This window comes from Aptenodytes patagonicus, chromosome 8 (genome assembly GCF_965638725.1).
Source record: "Aptenodytes patagonicus chromosome 8, bAptPat1.pri.cur, whole genome shotgun sequence".
Taxonomy (NCBI): domain Eukaryota; kingdom Metazoa; phylum Chordata; class Aves; order Sphenisciformes; family Spheniscidae; genus Aptenodytes; species Aptenodytes patagonicus.
The window spans coordinates 623,449-644,779 of record NC_134956.1 but is presented as its reverse complement, the minus strand read 5'-3'; the positions used below and the strand labels follow the sequence as shown (position 1 = coordinate 644,779).

Sequence of the window (21,331 nt, the reverse complement as noted above, 5' to 3'; positions counted from 1 at the left end):
GCAGGAAAGAGGCCGCTGCCGCAGGGGCGGGCGCGGGGCCCCGCCCGGCCGCCGCCCGGGTCTCCATCCCGCACGGAAACCTTCACCTGCGGGGGCGGCGGGCTGCCTCCGCCAGGCGGGGAACCTCCCCGGGGCGGGCGGGAAAGACGGCCCCCGGGGCGGCGTGTCTGAGGAGAGGGAGGGACGGGACCGGGGGGTGCCGCCGCGCTCGCTCCGACAGTCGCCGCCTCGCTGGAAACTTTCTCCTCGGCGGCCAGCGGCCCTTCCCGCCCCTGACCTGCCGAGCCGGGCCCGGCCGGGACAAAGGGGCTCCCCGCGGGCAGCCGGGGCTGGGGCCGAGGCCGCACCGGCCTCCCCGGCGCCGCGATGGACTCCGGCAGCGAGGCCCACGAGCTCAACGGGCAGGCGGAGGGCGCGGAGCCGGCGGTCGTCGAGCGGGTAGGGGCCGGGGGCGCTCCCCGCCGGCTGAGGCGGGCAGAGGGCGGGAGCGGGCTCGGCTTGCCGCGGCGCCCGGACATGGCGGGCGGGAGCGGGGCGTGAGGAGGCGGCGGAGCCCGCCGGGAAGCGGGCCGGGGAAGCGGCGGGTCTCGCAGCGGCGGCGAGGCAGGCGTGGGGGCGGCCGGGGCGGCCCAGGGGCCATCTCCGCCCGGCCGCCTGCGGGGCAGCGGCGGCTGCTGCAGGTGCCCCCGCGGAGCCCTCCCGCTGAGCCCGGGCGGGAGGAGACCCGGGGAAGGGGATGACGGTGTGCTGGCCGCTGCCGCACTCCTACAACCGGTACTTCGCGATTATTATTTTTTTCTACACGTCTTCCATTAATTCAGCACTTGTTTTTGTAAGGATGCCGCTGCGAGCGTCCCGTTTTGTCTCACTTCAGAGATAGGCAAGTGCCAACGAAGGACTGAAAAGAGAACCCTCTTTAGTCCTTGGCACGATGACCCCTTAGTTCCTTCACATGACAGCTGAAAGGTCGCCAGATGTGTGTGTCCCCCCCCCGAGATCTCTGCTGGGAGCACAGCGGCACCACTCTGAACCTGGGAGGGTTTCTCCGCCCAGGTGGCTTGGGAGAGGGTGGAAAAGTTACTCAGGGATACCTACACAGGAGATAAATGAGCACAAAAGTAGGAGGAATTACTTAAAGGGTTGGGCCTGTGTGGTTTTTTTCCATACAGTAATCCAAATAAAAACAAGAAGAGAAATACCCAGCTTTTTACTACTCCGTGTAGTCAAAACATCGCCAAGCATTTAATCCCATATTCTGTTTACGCATAAAGGATGTTTTCCAAGCCCGCCACTTATCTGAAAACCCAGGCTGGTAAAAGAGCATCTTTTATGTTGTTTTGGAAGGGACTGAACTAAAAAGCAACTCTTATTCCAACCTAAGACTCTGCCACATAGAAACAGTTGTACTAAACCACCTTCTGCGTCACTGGTAAAATTTTCTGGTTGCAGGCAGAATGGACTGATTGTGTAGCAGACCTGTCCTTCTTCCCTCCCTTCCTGACAAACCCTCGTAGTCATGAATATCATACCAAGAAAAAAAATACCTGGTTTTAATAAATCCTGGAAAGTGCCTAAAGAGAATCAAGGCTGGGATACGCGGGTCAAACTGGTGGCCTGAAGGGGTTTCCTTTAAGCCACTGACTTCTCAGCAATTTTCTTTTTTTATTAACATAGAGTTGTGATTGCATCACAAGAACTAGTCATGGGGATTTTTTTTTTTCTAACTTGGTCTGCTCCAAGAATTTTTCTGCAACTTTCCTGTTTTACTTCATCTTCAGTTGCAAGCAATCATCATTTTGTTACATCTTTCCCATAAAAACTGCAAGTTCTATATGAGTGCCATATAAAGAATAAGCAGCGAGATGTAATATTGTATCATATTATACGTATACAGTAGCACTTCAGAGAACTTTACAGACACTTTTTTTCATTTTATCACCAAAAAAAAAGAAGTATATGCAAGGTAAAACAGATGGGGACAGATTTCTCAAAAACCAATCTGTGAATAGGAGATACCTTAAAAAATCTGACCAAGTTCACAGTTCGCACAAACAAAAGAACGGCCCAACTCAGCAGCCAACTAAACCTGGAGAGGCCCCAAATCCACAGGTGCCTAAATCTTCAGGATTGGAGTCGAAAGTGCGTTAAGTGTCTGCTTTTAGGAATGCTCGCAGGCATCGCAACTTGGACCACCCCGGTTTGCTTACTGCTCATCCTAGCCTCTGCCCTCTCCTCAAAATAGATTCTCTTGCACATCTTCAGCAATAGACTGCTACCTTCTCTTACAGAAGAGCTGACATGAAATGCAGATATAGTTGTCTTACCTTCAAAGCATTCAAAGCACGCGAATTAAAAAAAGACTAGTTAAGCACACTGTAATTCTGAATGAGTGGTCACACAGTGGTTTAATGGGGTTTATTTTAACTCCATCATTAATTTGGATAAATTTTCTTAGCAGCTGTCAAGCTTTTAGAAGCAAGAAATTCCTTGCTTCTAATACTGGGTTGGCCTGGCACACCTCACTGACAAATGTGAATAATTACACTTGGCAGAAGTGTCTGGCCATTTCTGCAAAGGATCTGTTCATACAAATACAGATAGTAACTGTTTTCTCATCTTCCTCTATTTGCTTTCCGTGTTCATGGTCCATATTGAAACAGTCTAGATTGACCGTGTTGTAAAATCTAGCTTAACGTTTCCAAGATAACAGGAAATGCTAGTTGAAAGAGTTAAAGAAGAACTATGAAAAAGGTGAACAAGAATTGGATAGTGCAAAAGAACAGCTCTGAAATAGTTGGCTTCTATTATAGTCATGTTATTACTAAAAATGTGTTCAAGATTGTATATAAATTCGTAAGTAATTTTGGGACATGGCAGTTTCTTGGCATCATACTGCAAGTAACAAACTTCAAATTTGTAGGAACTTGGAATTATTTTACTGCATATAGAATGAAATGGAATGTTCTAAAGCATTACTTATATCAAATTGAATTTGGAGTATTCGATGTACTCCAAATATTGAAACTATTGGTGGTAAGTTTTTGTTTGCTTGTTTTTTAAGTAGCTAGAATAAACAAACAGTGCTTTAACAACACAAGATAGGCGGCCCACAGTCCAGTTGTGAGAAATAGTGTTATAAGACCAAATCACTGAAATGAGCAGTAAGTAGTAACTTACTGCTAGTAGTAACGCAAGACAGAAAAAAAGTCATACAGGAGAAAGCTTCTATTTAAATAGCTGTACGAAGAAGTTTAAGTTATTACTTCATTTCACAAAGTTAGTCATCAGGTGTGCTGATTATTTTAAGTCATTAATGAGTAAAAATATTCTATAGTCCTGGAGCCACTGTAGCTTTAGGAAAATAGCGCTCTGCCCTGAGCTAACATGACTGTACTTTCCCCTTTTTTTACACTAACTTTTTAGCTCTCAGGAATCAGCATGGTTACCACTTTTTTTTCTTAATGTAGTCATCCTTGCATTTTCTGCCTGTCTGTATAGAAATTGTCTCTTCTTAAGTATAGGCTTTTAAAAGTGCTAGAAAATCGATGCTGTCTATGAAATACAAACACAGGCTGAGTTTTTCCCTTTCTGTTTTTTTTTTTTTTAATTGCCTGCAACCATACTGTCTCGAGATGTGATTGCAGAAGTCTGGCAAGCTAGTTAGTGTTACGCTAGGTTGGTACTTGGATGGACAGATTCCTCCCCCCTCCCCCCCCCAATGAAATTCTGACAGGAATTGTAACTGATGATGTAGGGTTTTTTCTCTCCGAGTCAGTGCTAAGCTGAACAAGTGATCTAATGTTTTATTGGGGGAAAAGAAATAATACCTTCTGAGGAGGTGTACAGAGGATCTAATCATCTATTACATAACTGATATAGCTTAAAATATTTTTGTTGGAAGAATATTTCTTTTCCTTGTAGAATATTTTCCCTGTATTTTTAGATCAGCAAAATCTCTGAGACAGAGGGGAAGTCCAATTTCAGAGTGGCCACATATGGCCCATTAAATTTTCAGTATGTAGGTGACGGAGATGTGGACAGAAATTCCACATCTATGAGGATTATTAAATAATTGTATAAAGTTGCTAGTTCATTTCTGTGACTGTAGGGTTGATCTTAGAAAAAAATAAAAGTGAAGTTCTGAACTTGTGTTCTCTTTTAGTCCTGTATTATTCCTTTTATGTCTGATCCTTCTCTTTTTTGATATAACTGGAATTTTTCCTGAACGTGAAATTACCACTAAAAGATCTGGAGAAGTTTGCCGTGCAGTATTTTTCGTAAAGGTGAATACATCAAAAACTTAGAAAATTACTTTTTAAACTTTTGTTTGTTTTGCTTTTTAGCATCTTTTTAACAGTTTTGATTAGAAAGACTATATTGCAAAACACAGTAAAGAACAGTCCACTGTAAGATCAGTATGACTCAGCCTTATGTTTACACAGCCTCATTATTACATAGCAAGTTTCCATTATTTTAAAATTGGGACTGTCCCTAAACACAAGAATTTAAGGAAGCTTGCTCCATGACATTACAAACCCAGAGGTCATACTGATCAACAAGCTTGTCCAATCTCATTTTGAATCAAAGCTTGTTGGCTCTTAAAAGTGTCTAAAAGCACCATAAAATTGCAGTAATCCCCTAAAATAGAAAGAAAGCTGTATGCAGGGTTAGAGCAAGCCAAAATCTGTGAAGACTGTATTTCAGAGTAAGTGTAATTGAAGGCAAAGAACCTTCTGACAGCTTAAGGGAGGTGTTATTAATCTGAAGCACAGTTCTTAGAAACCTTTTTTGGAATATAAAAATAATGATCAGCATTATTTTCCCAATTATCCCATACAAAACTGTGGGTCTCCTGTATTTAATAAAGGCATTCTGCCTTTATAAGGCTGCATAATGAGTTAAAGGTAGAATGCCACAAAAGTATTTAGTGCTAATACTGTACCAATACTAAAATGAGTATTTGTATGTTTTCAGAACCCATATATGAGACCCTGGGCCCGACATGCAAAACATGTTGAGCTCTGGGTCCTGCAGTCCCAGCTGATATTAAGTAGCTGCAATTACAAATTGCAAATCAAAATTAAAGCGACCCAGGCTGTACTTCTGGCTTATACTTTGCAGTTTCTGGTTCTAAGTATTCATTTGGGAAATTGCAAGTTCACCTTCCTAACTGCAAAATACTGGTTTTCTAGTGGCATTTAAGAAGAAAACAGTAACCAGTCTTGTGCTACTGCAAGTATCTGTTAACCTCATTACAAGAACAGTAAATTCAGTGTTCATAACAGATCTGACTCTTAACTTGGAAATTTCAAGGCCCTATTGGTTCAGGCAATATTTGCCTTTTACAGTTTTTGTGGGGCTTTTGTTTTGGCTTTTTTTTAGATTTTCTTATATCAATCTCTTTAGGGGAACATATATATATGGTGGAATACATTTAAGAAGCTGAGTAAAGTACCTAGGAACATACCAAGAGAGAGGGAATGAATCCTAAAAGCTCACACTCAAAATCCAAATTATTTCTTTTCTCCTCCATTCATAGGGCAGAGCGACAGGAATGAACATAACCAAGTTCTAAATACAAATGCAAAATAGGTGTCATTTTCACCAGTGGGTTTTTTCTCTGTGGATTACAGATGGCTGGCATGTCAAAAAACCCACCTGTCTTCTCTGGACAGACTAACTGGTACATTTTGGGAAACTCGGGTCAAATTGGACAAGAAAAAAAAAATTACTTTGGGGCTTTCTTTTTTTTTGGTCAGACTTCCAGCCGTTAATTTGACTACTTCAGCAGTCACTAGTGTTTGATAAATACTCTGTTGAACAAACAGCCCCATAAATTTTGTCACAAGTAGCGATTTAATGCTGTAATAGAAGCAGAAATCCTTACTGTAACGAGTTACTGTATTTAGCAAAGATACTTTATTATTTGTTTTCAAATGTTTCCATTTTCAGTGCTGTTTCCTTCCTGTTGAATCACCAGGTGGGTCTTAGACGCGATTCATGAAACTCGGCATGTAAGGACATTCGCCTCAGTGCCACTTCTATTTATTTTTTAATAAATGTAATGAATAAATCCTTCCTGTATTTCAAAGGGACTCAGTTCTTCTGGGTGTACTGTTGAAACGACGAGTGAAGCAAAGCAGCGGCAAAGTCTGTACCAACACCGTGAGACTACGTATCCAATACCGTTCAGTCCTGGTGTGAAGGTTTGGCCTTACAGAAGCAAAGAAGTGCCAGCTTCTGACGTAATATCTTAGCTTTATCCTTGCAAACTGCAGTGCTCTGGGCAAGCAAACAAACCCTGCGGCTATGCGGAGACGCGGAGCGGTACTGTCTGTGGGGACAGCACCGTGTCACTGTGAAAATAAGCTCTTCCAGTCACAGATGGAGCAAGAGGGGGAGGCTTTTCACTCCCCTCCTTTTCATAACGGTGCGTAGACTAGCACGGCAGGTTGTTCTGCTCAGAGGTTGATGCTTTGCGGGCAATGGGAGACCTGAGGGCAGGCTGTTACTGACAGGGAAAGGAAGATACAGCACTTCCAGCTACACCTGGCTCTTACGCACACATGTGTGAACGCACATGCTGTTTTTCCTCAGACTCATTTGGTGACACCAACTGAAGGGATCAGCTTGTCTGTACCAGGTAATTTGAATGTTGAAAGTGTGTAATGAGGTGTTTTGATTACGTTGAGACTGAAGCAGGTCACGTGAAATGTGTCACTGTTCTCTTGCCAAGTGACACCTGCAGGAAAAGCCTTATTTTACATGCATCCTAGAAAATCTCCAGAAGTTTCACTTTCCCTCTCTGCAGCCCTGCAGGTGATAACAGCATAGTAGGTGTCGTTTGGTGCTGCGGGCTGCACGTGTTGCCACATGCTTGGAATCTCCCTGAAACCATAAAACCACATAACAAAGTTCCTGTATAATTTCTGTTGCACATGACTGTCATTATCCTGAGGTTAAGGCAACAGCTCTTCTTTCATTGCCTGTCTATATATTGCTGTGTAACACGTAGTCTGATCTTAAAAATTGCTGCCATAGTACCGACTGCATTTGTTTCAATACTTTTGGCAGTTGCCTTCAACTTCCTTCCAGAGGGCAAGGCTAATTTGCATTTTTTTTTGTTTTACGGTTTTCCAGCATGAGTCTGGAGGTTCCATTTCTCAATCAGGAGATGGGAAATGGTTGTTTCTGGGGCTTTTGTGATTACATGTCCTTTTTCCTGGCAGAAGGCAAGATCACAGGCTGAGAAAAAGCTCTGTACAGTAGAACCAACATTTCAGTTCTCCTTATGCCTAGTTCCTATTCTGAACTGGTCTGCTTTCAGGAGTGGTAGCTGAAAGCCTCTTAACAGAGTAAAATGCCATTTTTTAGAATCTAAACATAGTAAATAGCTGAGTTGTCATTCCAGGAATAAGAAGTTTTGCCTCAGTTTGCCTTAGCAGCACCCGACTTTGAAAAGTCTTCTCCATTTGTTGGAGTTGGGAAATGACTCAAAACCTTTGCTTCCACCGCGGTTCAAAGGCCATAGCCCGCTATCTCCACCTGCAACTTGACCATACAGAAAATTAGCAAACAGCAAGGTCCTAAAAGTGCAGCAGGACATTTCCCCAGGAAAAAGAAAAGATGATATTCTGTTGTTTATATAGAAACTGTCTTACATCGTGTAGTCACAGATGTAACTGAAAGGGAGTTGTAGCCCAGACTATTTACTCTTTTGTATAGTTAAAAAAAAAAAAAGCCATGTCAAACATGATCACATTCCTACATCGAGTGAAAACAAAGGAACCGGTCGTCATGTTTTCACTGCAGTCCCCTTCCATCAGGATTAAGAACTGAGTCACAGCTACCCATGTAGTTTTTGCCTGTGTTACACACTGCAGCCTCGTAGACCCAATAGATATTTCAAAGTCAGTATTTTTGGCAGGAAGGAGTTAATTAGCTGCTAGGCATAGGAAAAAACTTCCTCTACTATGAACTTGTGACAAAATAGATCATATTAATTCTACAGTCTACTGAGAAGAGTTTCTTTTAAATTCACGCCCAGAAAGTGAATTCTGCTATTACACACATAGTTCCTCGTCCCCTCTTACACTGCTAGCATTAGGTAGCCAAGAGCTAAATGTGTGTGTTTGGCTTTTTACTGTACAATAAACAGTGAAAAATGTTAGTCTGGATTTTTCTACTGAGTACTGCCAGCATATATTCCATGCTGCTTTCCATAAGGAAATAAACATCTACACCTGGTTTAGTGCCTTTGGTGGATGGTATACTAGAATTACAGTGTTTTTTCTGAAGCATCCAAATGCTATAGCGGTTTAACGGGGCAGGGGGGTGGGAAGAGGAGGCTCCCCTTGGGGAGAGAAAAGGTGACGAATGTGGGACAGATTCCCCAGCCAAATTGCATTTTAGATTGTGGGATATAGACAAAACCAAATGAGTATCGAGTTCTTCCTGACTGAAGTCAGTATCCGTCTCAGAGCCATTTTCTTCCCGGGAGCTTGGTCTCAGTAACGAAGCCGTCAGCGCGAAGCTACGATTACATGGCTTCCTTCTCTTTGCAGAAAAAAGTCTGCTGCTGCCCCATGACATTTTTCACTCAGTAAAATATTTAGGCCATGGTTGATTACAATGTGTCTGGTGAAAATAGGTCAAGTTTGGTATTTGAATGCCCTGGAAAAACGGGCAATGTGTTTGCCATATGCATCAATATCTGTCCTATTTGAAAGGACGCTTTTAGGTCTGGACAGTGGCAAACCTGGCTTTGGAGTTGGAAATTTGATAGTTATGACTGCTGCTGAAGAGAGTAATTAGAGGGCGTTTTCTGCATTTGAACTAACCTTCAAAGCGAGAGACTTTCCTCAGTATTTTCTGGCAAGCGGGAACACATCTGTGCAGTAAAAAGGTCTCTAAGAAGTAGGTTTAAAGAAGTCAGCTAGAAAAAGCTTACTCTTAATGTATTTGTGTATTTGTATCCTCAAAATAAGACTTATGAGTAATTAAGGAACTATGTAGATGTGTGATGACAGAGGGTAAATTTAATAAATATTTGTATTTTTAAGTATGCCTTTAGGAGTAAATTAGTTACAAGAATCTGTTGCTTGCTTGATTGTTTTGCAGTGGTTTTTCCCTCCCAACTTGCCTCAGTACAAATTTTTCAGCTTTTTCAATCTTTCCTTTTCCCAGGGTAGACTCATACTGATGTTTAGGCTGATCCTACAAGCTGGAAAAAGTGCATCTGCCGGAGCGCAGTACAGACACTGTTTACTGCTCCCTTGTCAGATGGAGGACAGTGGTAACAGTGAAAAAGACGTACTGATAGTCTCAGTACCGCTATTACTCTATCAGTATGATTACAGAAATCAGTTGATGGGCCAAGAGATCTCTCGCTCGCTACACCAATTAAGAGAGATGTGAATAATCTTTTTCCTCTCTCCCAATTTTAGCACAGAACGTCACAGTGGTTTCAACGAAATGGACCTATGAATATCAACCACTACGCAAATAAGAAGAGCGCTGCGGAGAGCATGTTGGACATTGCCCTGCTGATGGCCAATGCGTCCCAGCTGAAAGCTGTGATGGAGCAAGGACCTTCTTTTTCTTTCTACATCCCACTTATCATTCTTATCAGCCTGTCGCTCACACTGCAAGTTATGGTGGGAGTGCTCCTGATATTCCTTGGTATGTAGCAACAGCGAGAACCATTGACATGTGTTTTTCTTACAGGATGCAATCTATAAGATGGTATATAAGATATGGTATACAGACTCCCCATTTATTTTTAAAAAGCTGTTATATTTGAAAGTCTTTACCTCAGAATTGATTAAAGTTTTCTCCTAAGACCATAGAAATGTTGCAACAAAAGGAGTAAGGGCAGCTGTATGTGGAATCTTCAATTTTGATCAACTTCCTCATACTCATTGGCCCAGAGTATGAATATTTTTCTTTTCAGAAGGCCTGAGGAGGAAGGAAAATGATGAAATACTGTAAAAGAAACATTCATAGGCCAGATAGGATCATGCAGCCTGCCCAGTTTCATAATATTGTTTCTGGCAAGACCTGTTACTTAATCTTATGACTGAAATGTATTTGTTCCATATCAGTCATATCATAAGTAATATTATAAGAATATGTTGTGAACGTAGAACTCCGAAACAGAAGTAAAGTTGAAATGTCCATCTTCATGTTGGTGTGGCATATTGTCTTCAGTTTGTTTGTGTTTCTGCAATCAAATGAAAGGTTTGATAGCAAAGGCTTGACAATAATGAAAAAAACCCCCTTAGTTTTAAATTTAGGAAATTATTCAAAGCATCCTAAATCTCTAGGTGGGGAATGGGAGAAATGTAGTTGTTACTGTTAATTTTCAAACCTGTGTTAAACTGAAATTAAAGTTAAAAAGAAAAATAGGCTACTTGGAGCAAGATTTCACCGTAAGAACATACCTCATCTATTATCCACATACTATGACTTCAGTCAAAAAATTTGAAATGACATATAATACGAAAACACAGTCCAAGTAGCATCCTGGGACTAAAAATAGATTGTCTTGAATTCTGCTTATCGCTAGGGAAACCTTTTCTACTTTTTACCAAAGAAATGTGATGCAACGCCCCTAACATATGCTAGAAGTCATTTCAAGACAATGAGTTCAAATAGGAGTTGTGTTAGTGCATGCTTTGGACACATTTAATGAGACAGCTGCAGAATTAGTTCCCTGCTCCCTGCCTTCCCCCTTCTCCCCTTTCTGTCTTGTTTGTTGAATTACGGACCTTCACGTTCCCAGAAGTTCAATGCAGTGTCTTTGCTGTTCTCAAAAATAGAGGTTCCGCTGTTCAGTATTAATAGGTACAATGCTGTGAGGCACAAGAACCAGTACTTATCACTAAAAATTAGGTATTTTAAGTTAGTATTGCTAGATTAGTAGCACACGTATGTCATATATCCTCTGCCTTATTCTGTAAGGCAGAATATTGATCTAAGTAGCTATAGAACCAGGCTCATTTCTAAAACAGTGTCATCACTAAGCATGAATTACCCAAAAAAGCCCAGCTAAAACTCCACAGAGAGTGGAGAGACAGCACTCTTCTGGAAATCTGAGTTTTCTGTTTTGACCTTAAACAAGTCTTCAATACTTCTCTTTGCTATCTTAACTTACTGTGATATTTCCCCCCCATGCTTTTGCAAGGCAAAATGCGAAAAGAATCCACTGGCACTTTGCAAAGTTGCTGAAAACCTGCAACATTCATTAGCAGCACCCAAAACCCTAGACCATAACTTTGGAGAGTCGATCGAAGGATACCTGTGGAAATCAGAGGAAATGTTTAGGTTTCAGCATCAGTTGAACCCCATTATTCACTGAAATAAATGACACCTTCACTGGTAGGAAACAGCTATGGATCACTTCTTTTGCTAGTGATATACGATCATTTATTCTCATAGCTTTTTTCAAATCTTTCCCTTTAAATTAATGGGTACTATATGATAGATCATAAGTCTACCGTAAATGAAAAGCCTTGAAGGTGATAGCCAGAGTTCACACATGGCATTTACTAAGTTATAGGTGCCACCTTTGGCATCTCTGTTAGTCTTTCAGTGTTCCGGTTTTTAGCACAACTGAAAAAACAACTTTCTGTTCAAGGAGGAAGTTCCTAGGAAACCAGGATACATAAGGCTTGTAATATTGATATGCAGCTGATGTAGCTTTTTTCTTTCTTACGAAACAGACAGAATACAGCTGTCTCTGCATTTGGTAGAGTTGGTACAAGAGCAAAATCCATGTCCTGGCTCAGAGGAGATTCCAGAAAGGGACTGGAAAGAGCAACCTGATTATACTGGGGGATGTGGAAAAATGGAAAAATCAGCAGAACACTTATATGTTTCTTGGCTGAAGGCATCTCCTTGGTGGTTGTTTCAGTTAAGCAGGCTTTGAGGCTGTAAACAAGTTCCCTGTTTTTTGTCAGGCAATAATTTCTCGGTATATGCTGAGACATTGCTTTTTAATGCTTGTTTCTGCCAGACATTGCCGAAGTGGCTTCCATCTCTGTAATTTTTATCTTTGTCACATTGAGAGGAAAGAGAGGACCCAGCAGCCCCAACTCCCAAGCTGGGCTGAGGTAGAGTTCACAGACCACTTAGCAAATAGTGAGATTCATCAGGAGTTCAGCCTGCGCTCTGCAGTCAGCAGTGGCTGTAGGTTTGGCGTACTGAGGGTGACAAAGCCCTCGGCTTATAGCGGTATGCTGTTGGAGTGATGCTGTCATGCTGAGGTCAAAAGTACTGAAGATAGGAAATAGGATATGAAGGTACAAAGATACAGGCATCATAGCAAGAACTTGCTTTTCACAATGTGTATTTGGTAGTTTTGGCCTGCAGGAACAGTTTGCCTTTCTGTCCAGCCACAAAACTCTGCCTCTTACCAGCTCTCACAAGTCCAAACAAAAGTCTGTGCCACCATCCAGTTTCTTTCCTTGAGCCAGAGTTTTATCCCAGGAGCTACCAGTTCTCCCAGTTCTCTACTAGGGATTAAAAGCTTTTCCTCCTTCAAGAGAGCCTTTCACAAGAACATTTTGAAAAATGTTCAGCAAACTTGTCCTTGAAAGTGATTTGGTAATCTTAAATTTTTGGAAGAAAAGCAAAGAATGTCTTGAAATAGTTTAAGTGGCATGAAATCATAGTAATCTAATCCCACTATAATAAAATACTTAAAGAATAGCTGTTCTTAAAAACATTTTCACAAACACCCTCATCTTAAATACTATAATCACAAAGATAGGATTACTGCAATTGTACTTCAAAATTCAGAGCACCGCCTGAAGCGACAAGCAATACTTGTCTTCTCTGACCCTTATTTGGACAAAGGGACAGCTCTGAAAGTGACAATTCTCTTTTGAGCATGATTTCTTTTAACTCACAAAAGACGTTAGGCCTTTATTGACTTTTCTTTTTTAAACCAACTGTCTGAAATGCTTTTCTTCCATACTTCAGGATTAATTAATTATTCCATTTCATTTATTCAGCTTCATTCACATGACAGTACTAGAGTCCTTCCAGGTACTGTTGGGATGCAAGCGTCCATGTAGTTCCAGATGCTTTACAGACATGTATAAACTCATTTTCAGGGTTAAGTACTGCTGAGCTTGAATTATTTCATGCCTACACAGGTGTGCTTAAGCTTAAGCTTTTCAGATAGTTCCCCCACGCTGTTCTTCAGTGCTTTGACTGGCCTGTGATGTTTGACTATACTGCTTTAGCAAACAGGACTTGAACAGACGCCCAGAATTCCTTGAAACCAAAACAGCATTAGACTTCCTAATTAGGGACACCAAGTGAACATGGCTTTTAATACTTCAGCATCACGAGTGTGTTTGCCACCACTTCCACTTAACTGCTTCAACAAGCAAGTCTTGGTTCTGTGGTTAAGTTCTGCAGTGTTGACAGGGTCATTATGTTAAAAGCAAATAACAAAGTTTATCTATCTCGTGCAGTAGAGTCGTAAGCCTCGCATCTATGTATGTGCCTATCAGAAGGAGCTCAGAGTTTTATTTGTGTTGCTGTAAAAACCTGTTGGGTATGAACTTTCTCTGACATGTCCTGTACATGCACACACAAGCTCCAGTGATCTACGCATTTAAGAACTAGGACTTTTAATAGACAAAAACCACTCTCAAAACACTCTCCAGAATTCATCTTCACTCATTCCATCAGCATCAAAGAAATTTAGCAGAGGGTCTGAGTTGCAGAGCCCTTACTGCAGGAGAACAGAGACAGAGGAAAATCTTGGGTTTCGCATGATGCCAGGCAAGTGCCCCCAGACTTCTTACCGTCCTGTACAAGCACACGCTTTACTCTATCATCAAGTCTATTATCATTCCAGCGTAAGTCATTTATATGTTTTCACAAGGCCTGGAATCAAAGCTTAAACTAAATTAATACTATCTCCCTTGTGTGTTCCTCCCTCACTGCCATTAGCAGTTCAACCAAAGAACAACTGCAAGAAACAAAAGAAATTGTTTACACAGCTGATGCTCTCTGTAAAAAGGACTGCAGCTACACTGCTTTGAAATCTTCCTCTGTTTAACAGATATAATGCTCTTGCTTCCTAAAAACAGAATCAGTGCAAAAGCAGGGAGTACGGCTGGGGAAGGGCACCAGTACAAAAAAAATCCAGCACTGGTAGAGAGATTGGGCTGTCTGCGAAGAATCTGTAGCATTTTAACTAGGAAATTTAACTTCATTACGTTCTGTCTGGGCTTCAAGCTTCATGTATTCAAGACTGAAATAATTTTTAAATGCTTAAAGTCTGCAACAAAACTAGGTTCCAAAAGATCAAGAACTCAGAAGATTTCTAGTAATGTTTGTGTATCTATTACTTCCCATGTGCATCCACAGAGATTAGATGCTAATTACTGGAAGCTAATAAGCTCCTTGTGGTTAAAGATCTTCTTAGCACTTCTACTGACACTGCAGAATCTTACTTCCCTTTTAAGTATGACTGATGCAAATAGCTCAGAGTAAGAGCAACTCTTGAACTACATGAGTAGCGAAGACTTTTATTCTGGATTTTGAAATATACATATAATTAAAACTTTTTTTTCCCTTTCTCTTTGAAGTAAAATATGACCTTAACAACCCTGCAAAACATGGAAAGCTGGATTTCCTCAACAACCTTGCAACTGGACTAGTATTCATTATAGTAGTTGTGAATATTTTTATCACTGCCTTCGGAGTGCAGAAGCCAATTGCTGAGTCAGCGTCAAGACAGTAAGTACAAGGTGAGTGTGGTCTCTCTGCACCATAAGGTAGTAGGGCATAGCATACAAGAATGCAGCGCACACTAGGGCATAGCTTTAAAAACAGCCACGAGCTTATCTATACAGTTCTAGCCTTTGCAGATAAATGAGTTTACTTCAGACTAGTGCAAAAGCAAAAGATGGTAGGAACTGCTAAGTTATTACAGTGTGTTTTTAAATGTAGAGTTCAAAAATTGATGGCAGCATCTTACTTTGCCAGGGGCCCCTTGCATGTGTCACGCATAGGAAGTGTGAAGATTGTCCTTGTGGCTTAGCCACTCCTTTTCCTCATTGCTGACTAAGCCAAGAAGGGAAATAATATTGTTTTGCTTCCTCCAAATGCTGCTTCTTTTTTTAAGAAAGTTTTGCAGTATACTGCATCTAGTCTGTTATGAACACTGACTTAATCTTTATCCAAGTAACTAGGGCTATTAAGTCCAACATATAATATTACACATCACTGGAGCCCTTCAGTTCCTATGCAGATAGTGTGGCTTTTCTGTCCTCCCAAGCTGCAGGGCTTTTGCTTTGTGGGAGACTCAGCCCACAAAGATGTGCACTATCACTTTACTTGATACACGTGGTCATTTAGAACAATACTATTTGCTACACCTGCATTTTAAAGTTTGTTATTTACTTATACAGAAGGGTAAATATAGGAATTGGGGGAGTCAAAATGGGTATCTTCCTAGCATCATAGCTATGATGAACAATTTGGGAGGAGATAAACCTAAATTGTAGGCTTGTAGCTCAAGAAGCACTACAGTACAACATCTGCCTTTAAAATAGCACTGCTAAGTCTCTGTGTGCCAGCATTGCTCTGGCTCTTTATCTTCCAAATCTCAAATCACGTTCAGAAGACCCGCTGAAGAAGGAATTACTTGACTTTCCTGGCAAGCCACGGTACGCTGGCTACTATGCAGACAGCCCATACATGTAACATTACAGGTTTGAGTTAACTTCTAGATGAAACCCTTCCACCATGAGAAAGAAGATAACAAGGCCTTTAAACCCCTAGTCTGAAGGTGAATGTAACAAGAATGGAAAGCAGACCAAATTCTATCAAGACTCTAAACAGTGTGGGGGGAAATCAGTGCAAGAAATTACTGGGAAGATGAAGAATGAACTTCATTTATTTCGGGGTGTGGGCGGAATCATCTGCTTCGTCCAAAACCTGTGAAATTCTGGCAGTGAAGCAAGATAGTTTTATCGTATTTTCTGCCCATAGTCTCTACAAATAAACTAATAAATACTTCATTTTAGCAGCAAAGAGCACATAGATTATCTGAGATATTATCAGAATTATAGGTAGAATGTCCATCTCAGCAGTACGTATTAAAACAATACTGAAAAACTAACCACAAAATTGCACTGGCAAAGCCAAGAGAACTGAGTGAAGGATTATTGGAATTTTAGCTGTCTTCACGGGAAAAAACATGCACAATAGCCAGGAACAGAGGCAGAGACAAGAATCTGAAATAGGCACCAAGAAATTCAAATAATGGACAAGGTGGCATACCAGAATCCCAGCTGCGCCTCTTTTTGATACAGTGAAAGAAAAACTTAAGAGGGAAGAGAGGAGAAGCAGTTTTTGCTTATCACACTGATGTGTGCTGAGTAGAGAGGAAGATGAGTTGACAATCCAATCCCAAGCCAGTTAGTGCCTTAATATAACGGTCAGCTAATAGCCAGAAGGTAGGTATCGCACACCTTGCCTCACCAGGATACTGGATGGGTGAGCTCACCCGCATTTCATCTGCTATTTCTCTACTAGTACCGCGTTCTCTAATGAGGTGCCTTACTGATTCTCCCCAGTACCAGCGCCAGCTCTGCTCCCTTTTTGATCTCTCGCTGGCTTTTAGGAGATGCTGCTTCTGCAGTGTTTCCCAAACACGACTGCTGTATTTCTCTACGGCAGAACTCAATACTGAAGTGCTTTGAAGAGCCCTGCAGCTGTTACAGAGTTTGCAGGACATCTGTTTTGTGTGTCACAAGCCAATTCAGCTCTGGGCAGCACTAACATGCCAGGCTGGCTTCTGAACATTGCTGTGCGTTAGCTCTTTAAACACGTAAAGTGCATCCCCCTGCAAATTTCTACCACTTGTCTATGGACTTTGTCTCCTTTCCCCTTCCTTCACACACATATGTGGCTAAGTCTTACAGAAACATCAGTGGTTCTGTGCAATGTCTTACTGCTTAGCTGGCACCGTCTGGCAAGAAGGGGCTCTTCACAGCATTTGTGTTGGAGTTTCTCCTCTGCTATTCCTTCTGCTCTCCATAAACTGTCAACCCAAAGGGTTCTGTGGCTTAATTATGACTGGGATTGCGGAATCTCTAGTTAGAAAGCCAGGTCTTAAATGAGAAATGAGGTCACATGTAACTTGTCTGAGATCATCATGCGAGCATAAAACACGGTTCTGCCTAGTGGATGGTACTAGCTCATACAGCTGTATATCATATATCGCATATAGCTATGCACAGCCAGAGTATTTGTTCACATACATAAACGTGATTGGTATCTACTGCTGAAATTGGTTTAATAAACTTGCCGTGCCTCAATAAAGGAGAAACAGTAGCTGTTTTATGTAACCTCAGGTAGAGGCAAGACCAAAGGATGTTTAAAGCAAGTTTACATCTGTACAAAACCAGCAGCTGTGTGATCCTGCCTTCATGCTTCTCACACATGCAGTTTCTTAATAAAATGGCCAAATGTCTGGGACCTGTGGTTTTTTGCTCCACACTTGTTAAATGTGGAAGTTCTTCATTGCTTTGGAACGCTACATCTGTTGTTTGCTCGTTTGTACATATTGCCCTTGCTAAAAACACCCGGCCATCTGAATGTAACTTGAAAAAAAAGTCTTTTTCAGTCTGCTGCCACGATCTCCTCAAAGCCCTGAGAGAAGTGGGTAGCCACCATTTTCTGGCTTCACCTTCACTATTACGCACGCTTTTCCAAAGAAAACTTAATTCCCCCTTTAAGGCAAATTTGTCGTTTACTGTAGTTCCTGTATCACTAAAATCTCAGTATCTTTGTTTTCTATTTCAGAGACCTGAAGCATTCATTCCTCCATAGGTGCCATTTGCACTTGAGCCAGTTACACTTGGACACAATAGAAAAAAAAAATAATCTGAAGAAGCTGGACATATCGAGCAGCATTCTCAAGTTTCCAACAACCAACACATTTGTGCACCTGAAATTTTCCAATGTGTTAATATTTAAACTGTTTGGCATCTAAGGAAAGGTTGATTTTGACTCAAGGACATTGTTTTTATGGAATATTGGCATTTCAATTTCTGTAGAAATTAATTGTTTTTCAGAGAAGTGGCATAAGCTCATCAAACAAGGTAGTATCAGCTGGCGGCACTTCACAGGACTTCCCATTTTCCATGCCTTCTGGTTTTGTGGCAATTTGTCATTTCCAGCGTGGCAAGAAATGGCAGGCCTTCAGTTCTGGCATGGTCACATTGTCCTTTATTTCACTCGCTTGGCACCAAACCTGCGTACTCCACAGCACAGCAGCGGTCTTCCTTTGCAGCGTGCAAAGACAGCTGTGCCTTGTTTTCCTTTTTTCCACTCTAGCTAAAGCAAGGAGGAGACAAACAGAAACAGTAGGCTATCTTTTGTCCAGTTTTGCTCACAGGTAGTCGTTTGTCCTGTTTCTTCATCTCTGGACCACACTTAAAATTTCCTTCTCCTTTGTGCACAGGCACAAATAACCTAATTGCTAATAGTTTCTTACTATTGACATCTATACTCCATATTCTGTGCATTATATATATTTCTGGAAACCCTGTTAGAAGCGCTACCTTTTCTAGGCCCAACTGGAAAACTAGAGGGTACGGGGTGAGCTTTACCTGCTAAACTAACTGGTACTGAGCACCTGTCAGCAATTCAAGTAGCAAAGTGAAAGAAGTTTATCCCTCTGTAACTTACTTTTCCCTCTTCTCTTCCCAAGATGGATTGCTGCAGTTGTGTTACTCTTACAAGTTTATGGCTAAAAGCATCAGTAATTTTTTAATTTTTATTTTTAAATATATAGAGAGATATAAATATCTTCTAGGTTCTTACCTGCTGGCTCAGGGACTGACACTTTTTTCTAAATACACTATTGCTAGTAATGGTGTAGGTTATAAAAATTTCTACAAGAAAAACATTTCAGTCTTTTTATTTCCAAAGTATCACATCTGCAATCAGAAAAATCCCAGTTTTCTAGAGTGTGCTTACTTGTAGATGCAGGTTTGTACTAATACATTTCCTTACTGTCAATTTTTAAATGCTCTCTTGCACATATTAATAGAAGTTTGACTTCCATGTGTCTCATCTCATTTACAATTTTTATCGATCACGTTTCTCGTTAGTTATGTCTCAAGGCCCATTGATGTACCATATCTTCATTTATATGTGCTGTAAGAATTACTAAGAGAAAACAAATCAGAAACTTGTGTGATTAGTAACGGAATAGACATTCTTTTTTATTTTTTAATTTGTCTTTCGTTGCTTCATCTCCAACTGAACACGTATTTAACCAGTATCTAGCAAGCAATGGTTTTAATTGCGCGTGTGCTCCTAATTTAAACGTAGCTCAGAACAAGTTCTGAATGAGGTACTCAGGACAATTTTCCTTATTTATTTTTTACAAACCAGCGAACTGTTGAAGGACTATTCCTACATACTTGTGCTATCGCAGTTCCGATGCTGTAGTGTAATGAATTGACTGGCCAAATAGCAGTGCTGAAAACCGTAAAAACCTTTCTTTTGGAGAAAATAAGCGGCTGTAGGCAGAGCCCTTCCAAGCATGAAATTTGTCAGTGGCTCAACATCGGGCAGGAATTTTGATACGATTCTTGAATGTACCACCTTTGTTACCTTTCACCTTTTTACTCACTGCAGTATTTGCCCGTCTGTGCATCTGATTCAGTCTGGAGAGGCTCTCTGGAGGCATCTACCTCTCTTCTGCACAGGAAACTTTGTACCTAAGCTAGGTGTCTGAAGGAGTTGCTTTGTGTCGTCCCAAATACATAACCCATCCAAAAGGTAGTTACTTTTAACTCAGGTATGAATATTAGGTATTTTTCAGTGCCAGATTTGCATCTTTCTAGTTTTTTAAGCAAGACATAAAAATAGGAAGAAATGTGTTTCTGGCACTTAGCTAATCCTCTCACTTTTTGACTTGTCCTTACTACCCTAAAGGCAGATGCAAACAGACGCCCAGGCTCTACTGATGTTTACAGTATTTATACTTGGTGGTGATTTGGCCCAATTTTGAATGTAGCTTTCCGTTCCTGTGCTCCTTAACTGCCGCGGCCCTCTCGTATGAGCATGATCGTGTTTGTCTTGCACTGAAACACTTGAAAGCCGTCAGAGGGGGTTGCAGTACAGACATACCAGGTCTTTTCCCATTTTATTCCCTTCATTACCGGGCCATAATTTTTCAGGTCACTCAAGCAAACAAGCTGTTACAGTAGGTTTCTCCTGAAAAATATAATAGCTGTTCTTATAGCATCTTTACTGCTAAGCTGTTGTCCAACAGAAACTACGGCGGCTTGCATATCCCATCTCCCAGCGGCTTGTGGAACTAACTGGATCCAGAGCAGTAGGGTAGGGGACGCTCACCAGGCGATGCCTTGTCAGCTACAGATTCCAATGGACTTCGCAAGACACAGGTTTTGGGACATACAGGAGGGAAAGAAAAAATACTTCAAGCTTGAACACACTGTTGGGTGCCAAGAGCTGGATGTGTAGGTCGGCATTAAGGGGGTAGGAGTCTGTTCACTTCGAGTCTGCTAGAGCCAGGCTCAGAACAACAAGAAGAAAACCCCCAGGAGCCCTTCTGCCCCCTGAGCTCCTGAAAGTGTGACTGAAGCATCACAACAGAGACACTTGCAACTTCAGAGAGCCTGGTCTCTTCTTTTGGTTCCAAACACGTGAAAACCTGATCTGAAAGCCTTCCGTCTGACTGCAAGACTGTACTGGGCATCAGCAGCTTTCAACTTGCAACTGGATGTCTTTTTTTAAATAAAAAGGATGCTGGTTTATTACCATGTCTTTTATTGTGATTAAGAAAGATTTGCAAAACGTCCTCATACACGCAATCGGTGTTTTAAGTCTCTGAAGCCTTCAGACATGTATTTTTTAGCAGACAAAAGCATCTGCAAGTTGGTTTCAAGTATAAATAATTTAATCACATGATTATTACTCTTTTAAGTCGGGTGCTTATTTAAAATCCTAGCGAATATCTCCTAGGGGCGGCAAACAAATGCATTGGTTTAAATGGTTCTTTGGTTTGCTGTGCTTCTCCAGAGTTCTTGGTTGTAGGCAAACATTTCACTTAAAAAGAGGTCATCAATAATGAAGCGAGATGAATTTTTACAGGCCGTCTCAGGAAATGGTTCATGCCAGGTCATCCATTTACTTCTGTTTCATAAGCTGCTGAGCAGAGTAAGAATTACACATGCTGCTCTGGTCGTTCTCATTAGTCCCTTCAGCATCTAGGACTGCCTGGGTTGACATTTTCAGTGTAGCTGTACTTACTGAAGCAGGT

The 21,331-nt window shown here is 41.4% G+C and overlaps 1 protein-coding gene across 1 annotated transcript; it reads left to right on the top strand.

Annotated features, from left to right (window-relative positions):
- Positions 1–261: 261 nt before the first annotated feature.
- NINJ1 (ninjurin 1) lies at positions 262–20,828 on the top strand. The gene is made up of 4 exons (XM_076345893.1): positions 262–438; positions 9,447–9,681; positions 14,610–14,771; positions 17,836–20,828. Exons 1-3 carry the CDS (start codon positions 367–369, stop codon positions 14,762–14,764), a joined length of 462 nt encoding a protein of 153 aa, XP_076202008.1. The 5' UTR covers positions 262–366; the 3' UTR covers positions 14,765–14,771; positions 17,836–20,828.
- Positions 20,829–21,331: the final 503 nt, after the last annotated feature.

Coding starts and splice junctions, on each gene's coding strand:
- NINJ1 (XM_076345893.1), top strand. CDS start 367: ATGGACTCCGGCAGCGAGGCCCACGAGCTCAACGGGCAGGCGGAGGGC. Junction 439..9,446: donor AGCCGGCGGTCGTCGAGCGG/GTAGGGGCCGGG, acceptor TCCCAATTTTAG/CACAGAACGTCACAGTGGTT. Junction 9,682..14,609: donor AGTGCTCCTGATATTCCTTG/GTATGTAGCAAC, acceptor TTCTCTTTGAAG/TAAAATATGACCTTAACAAC.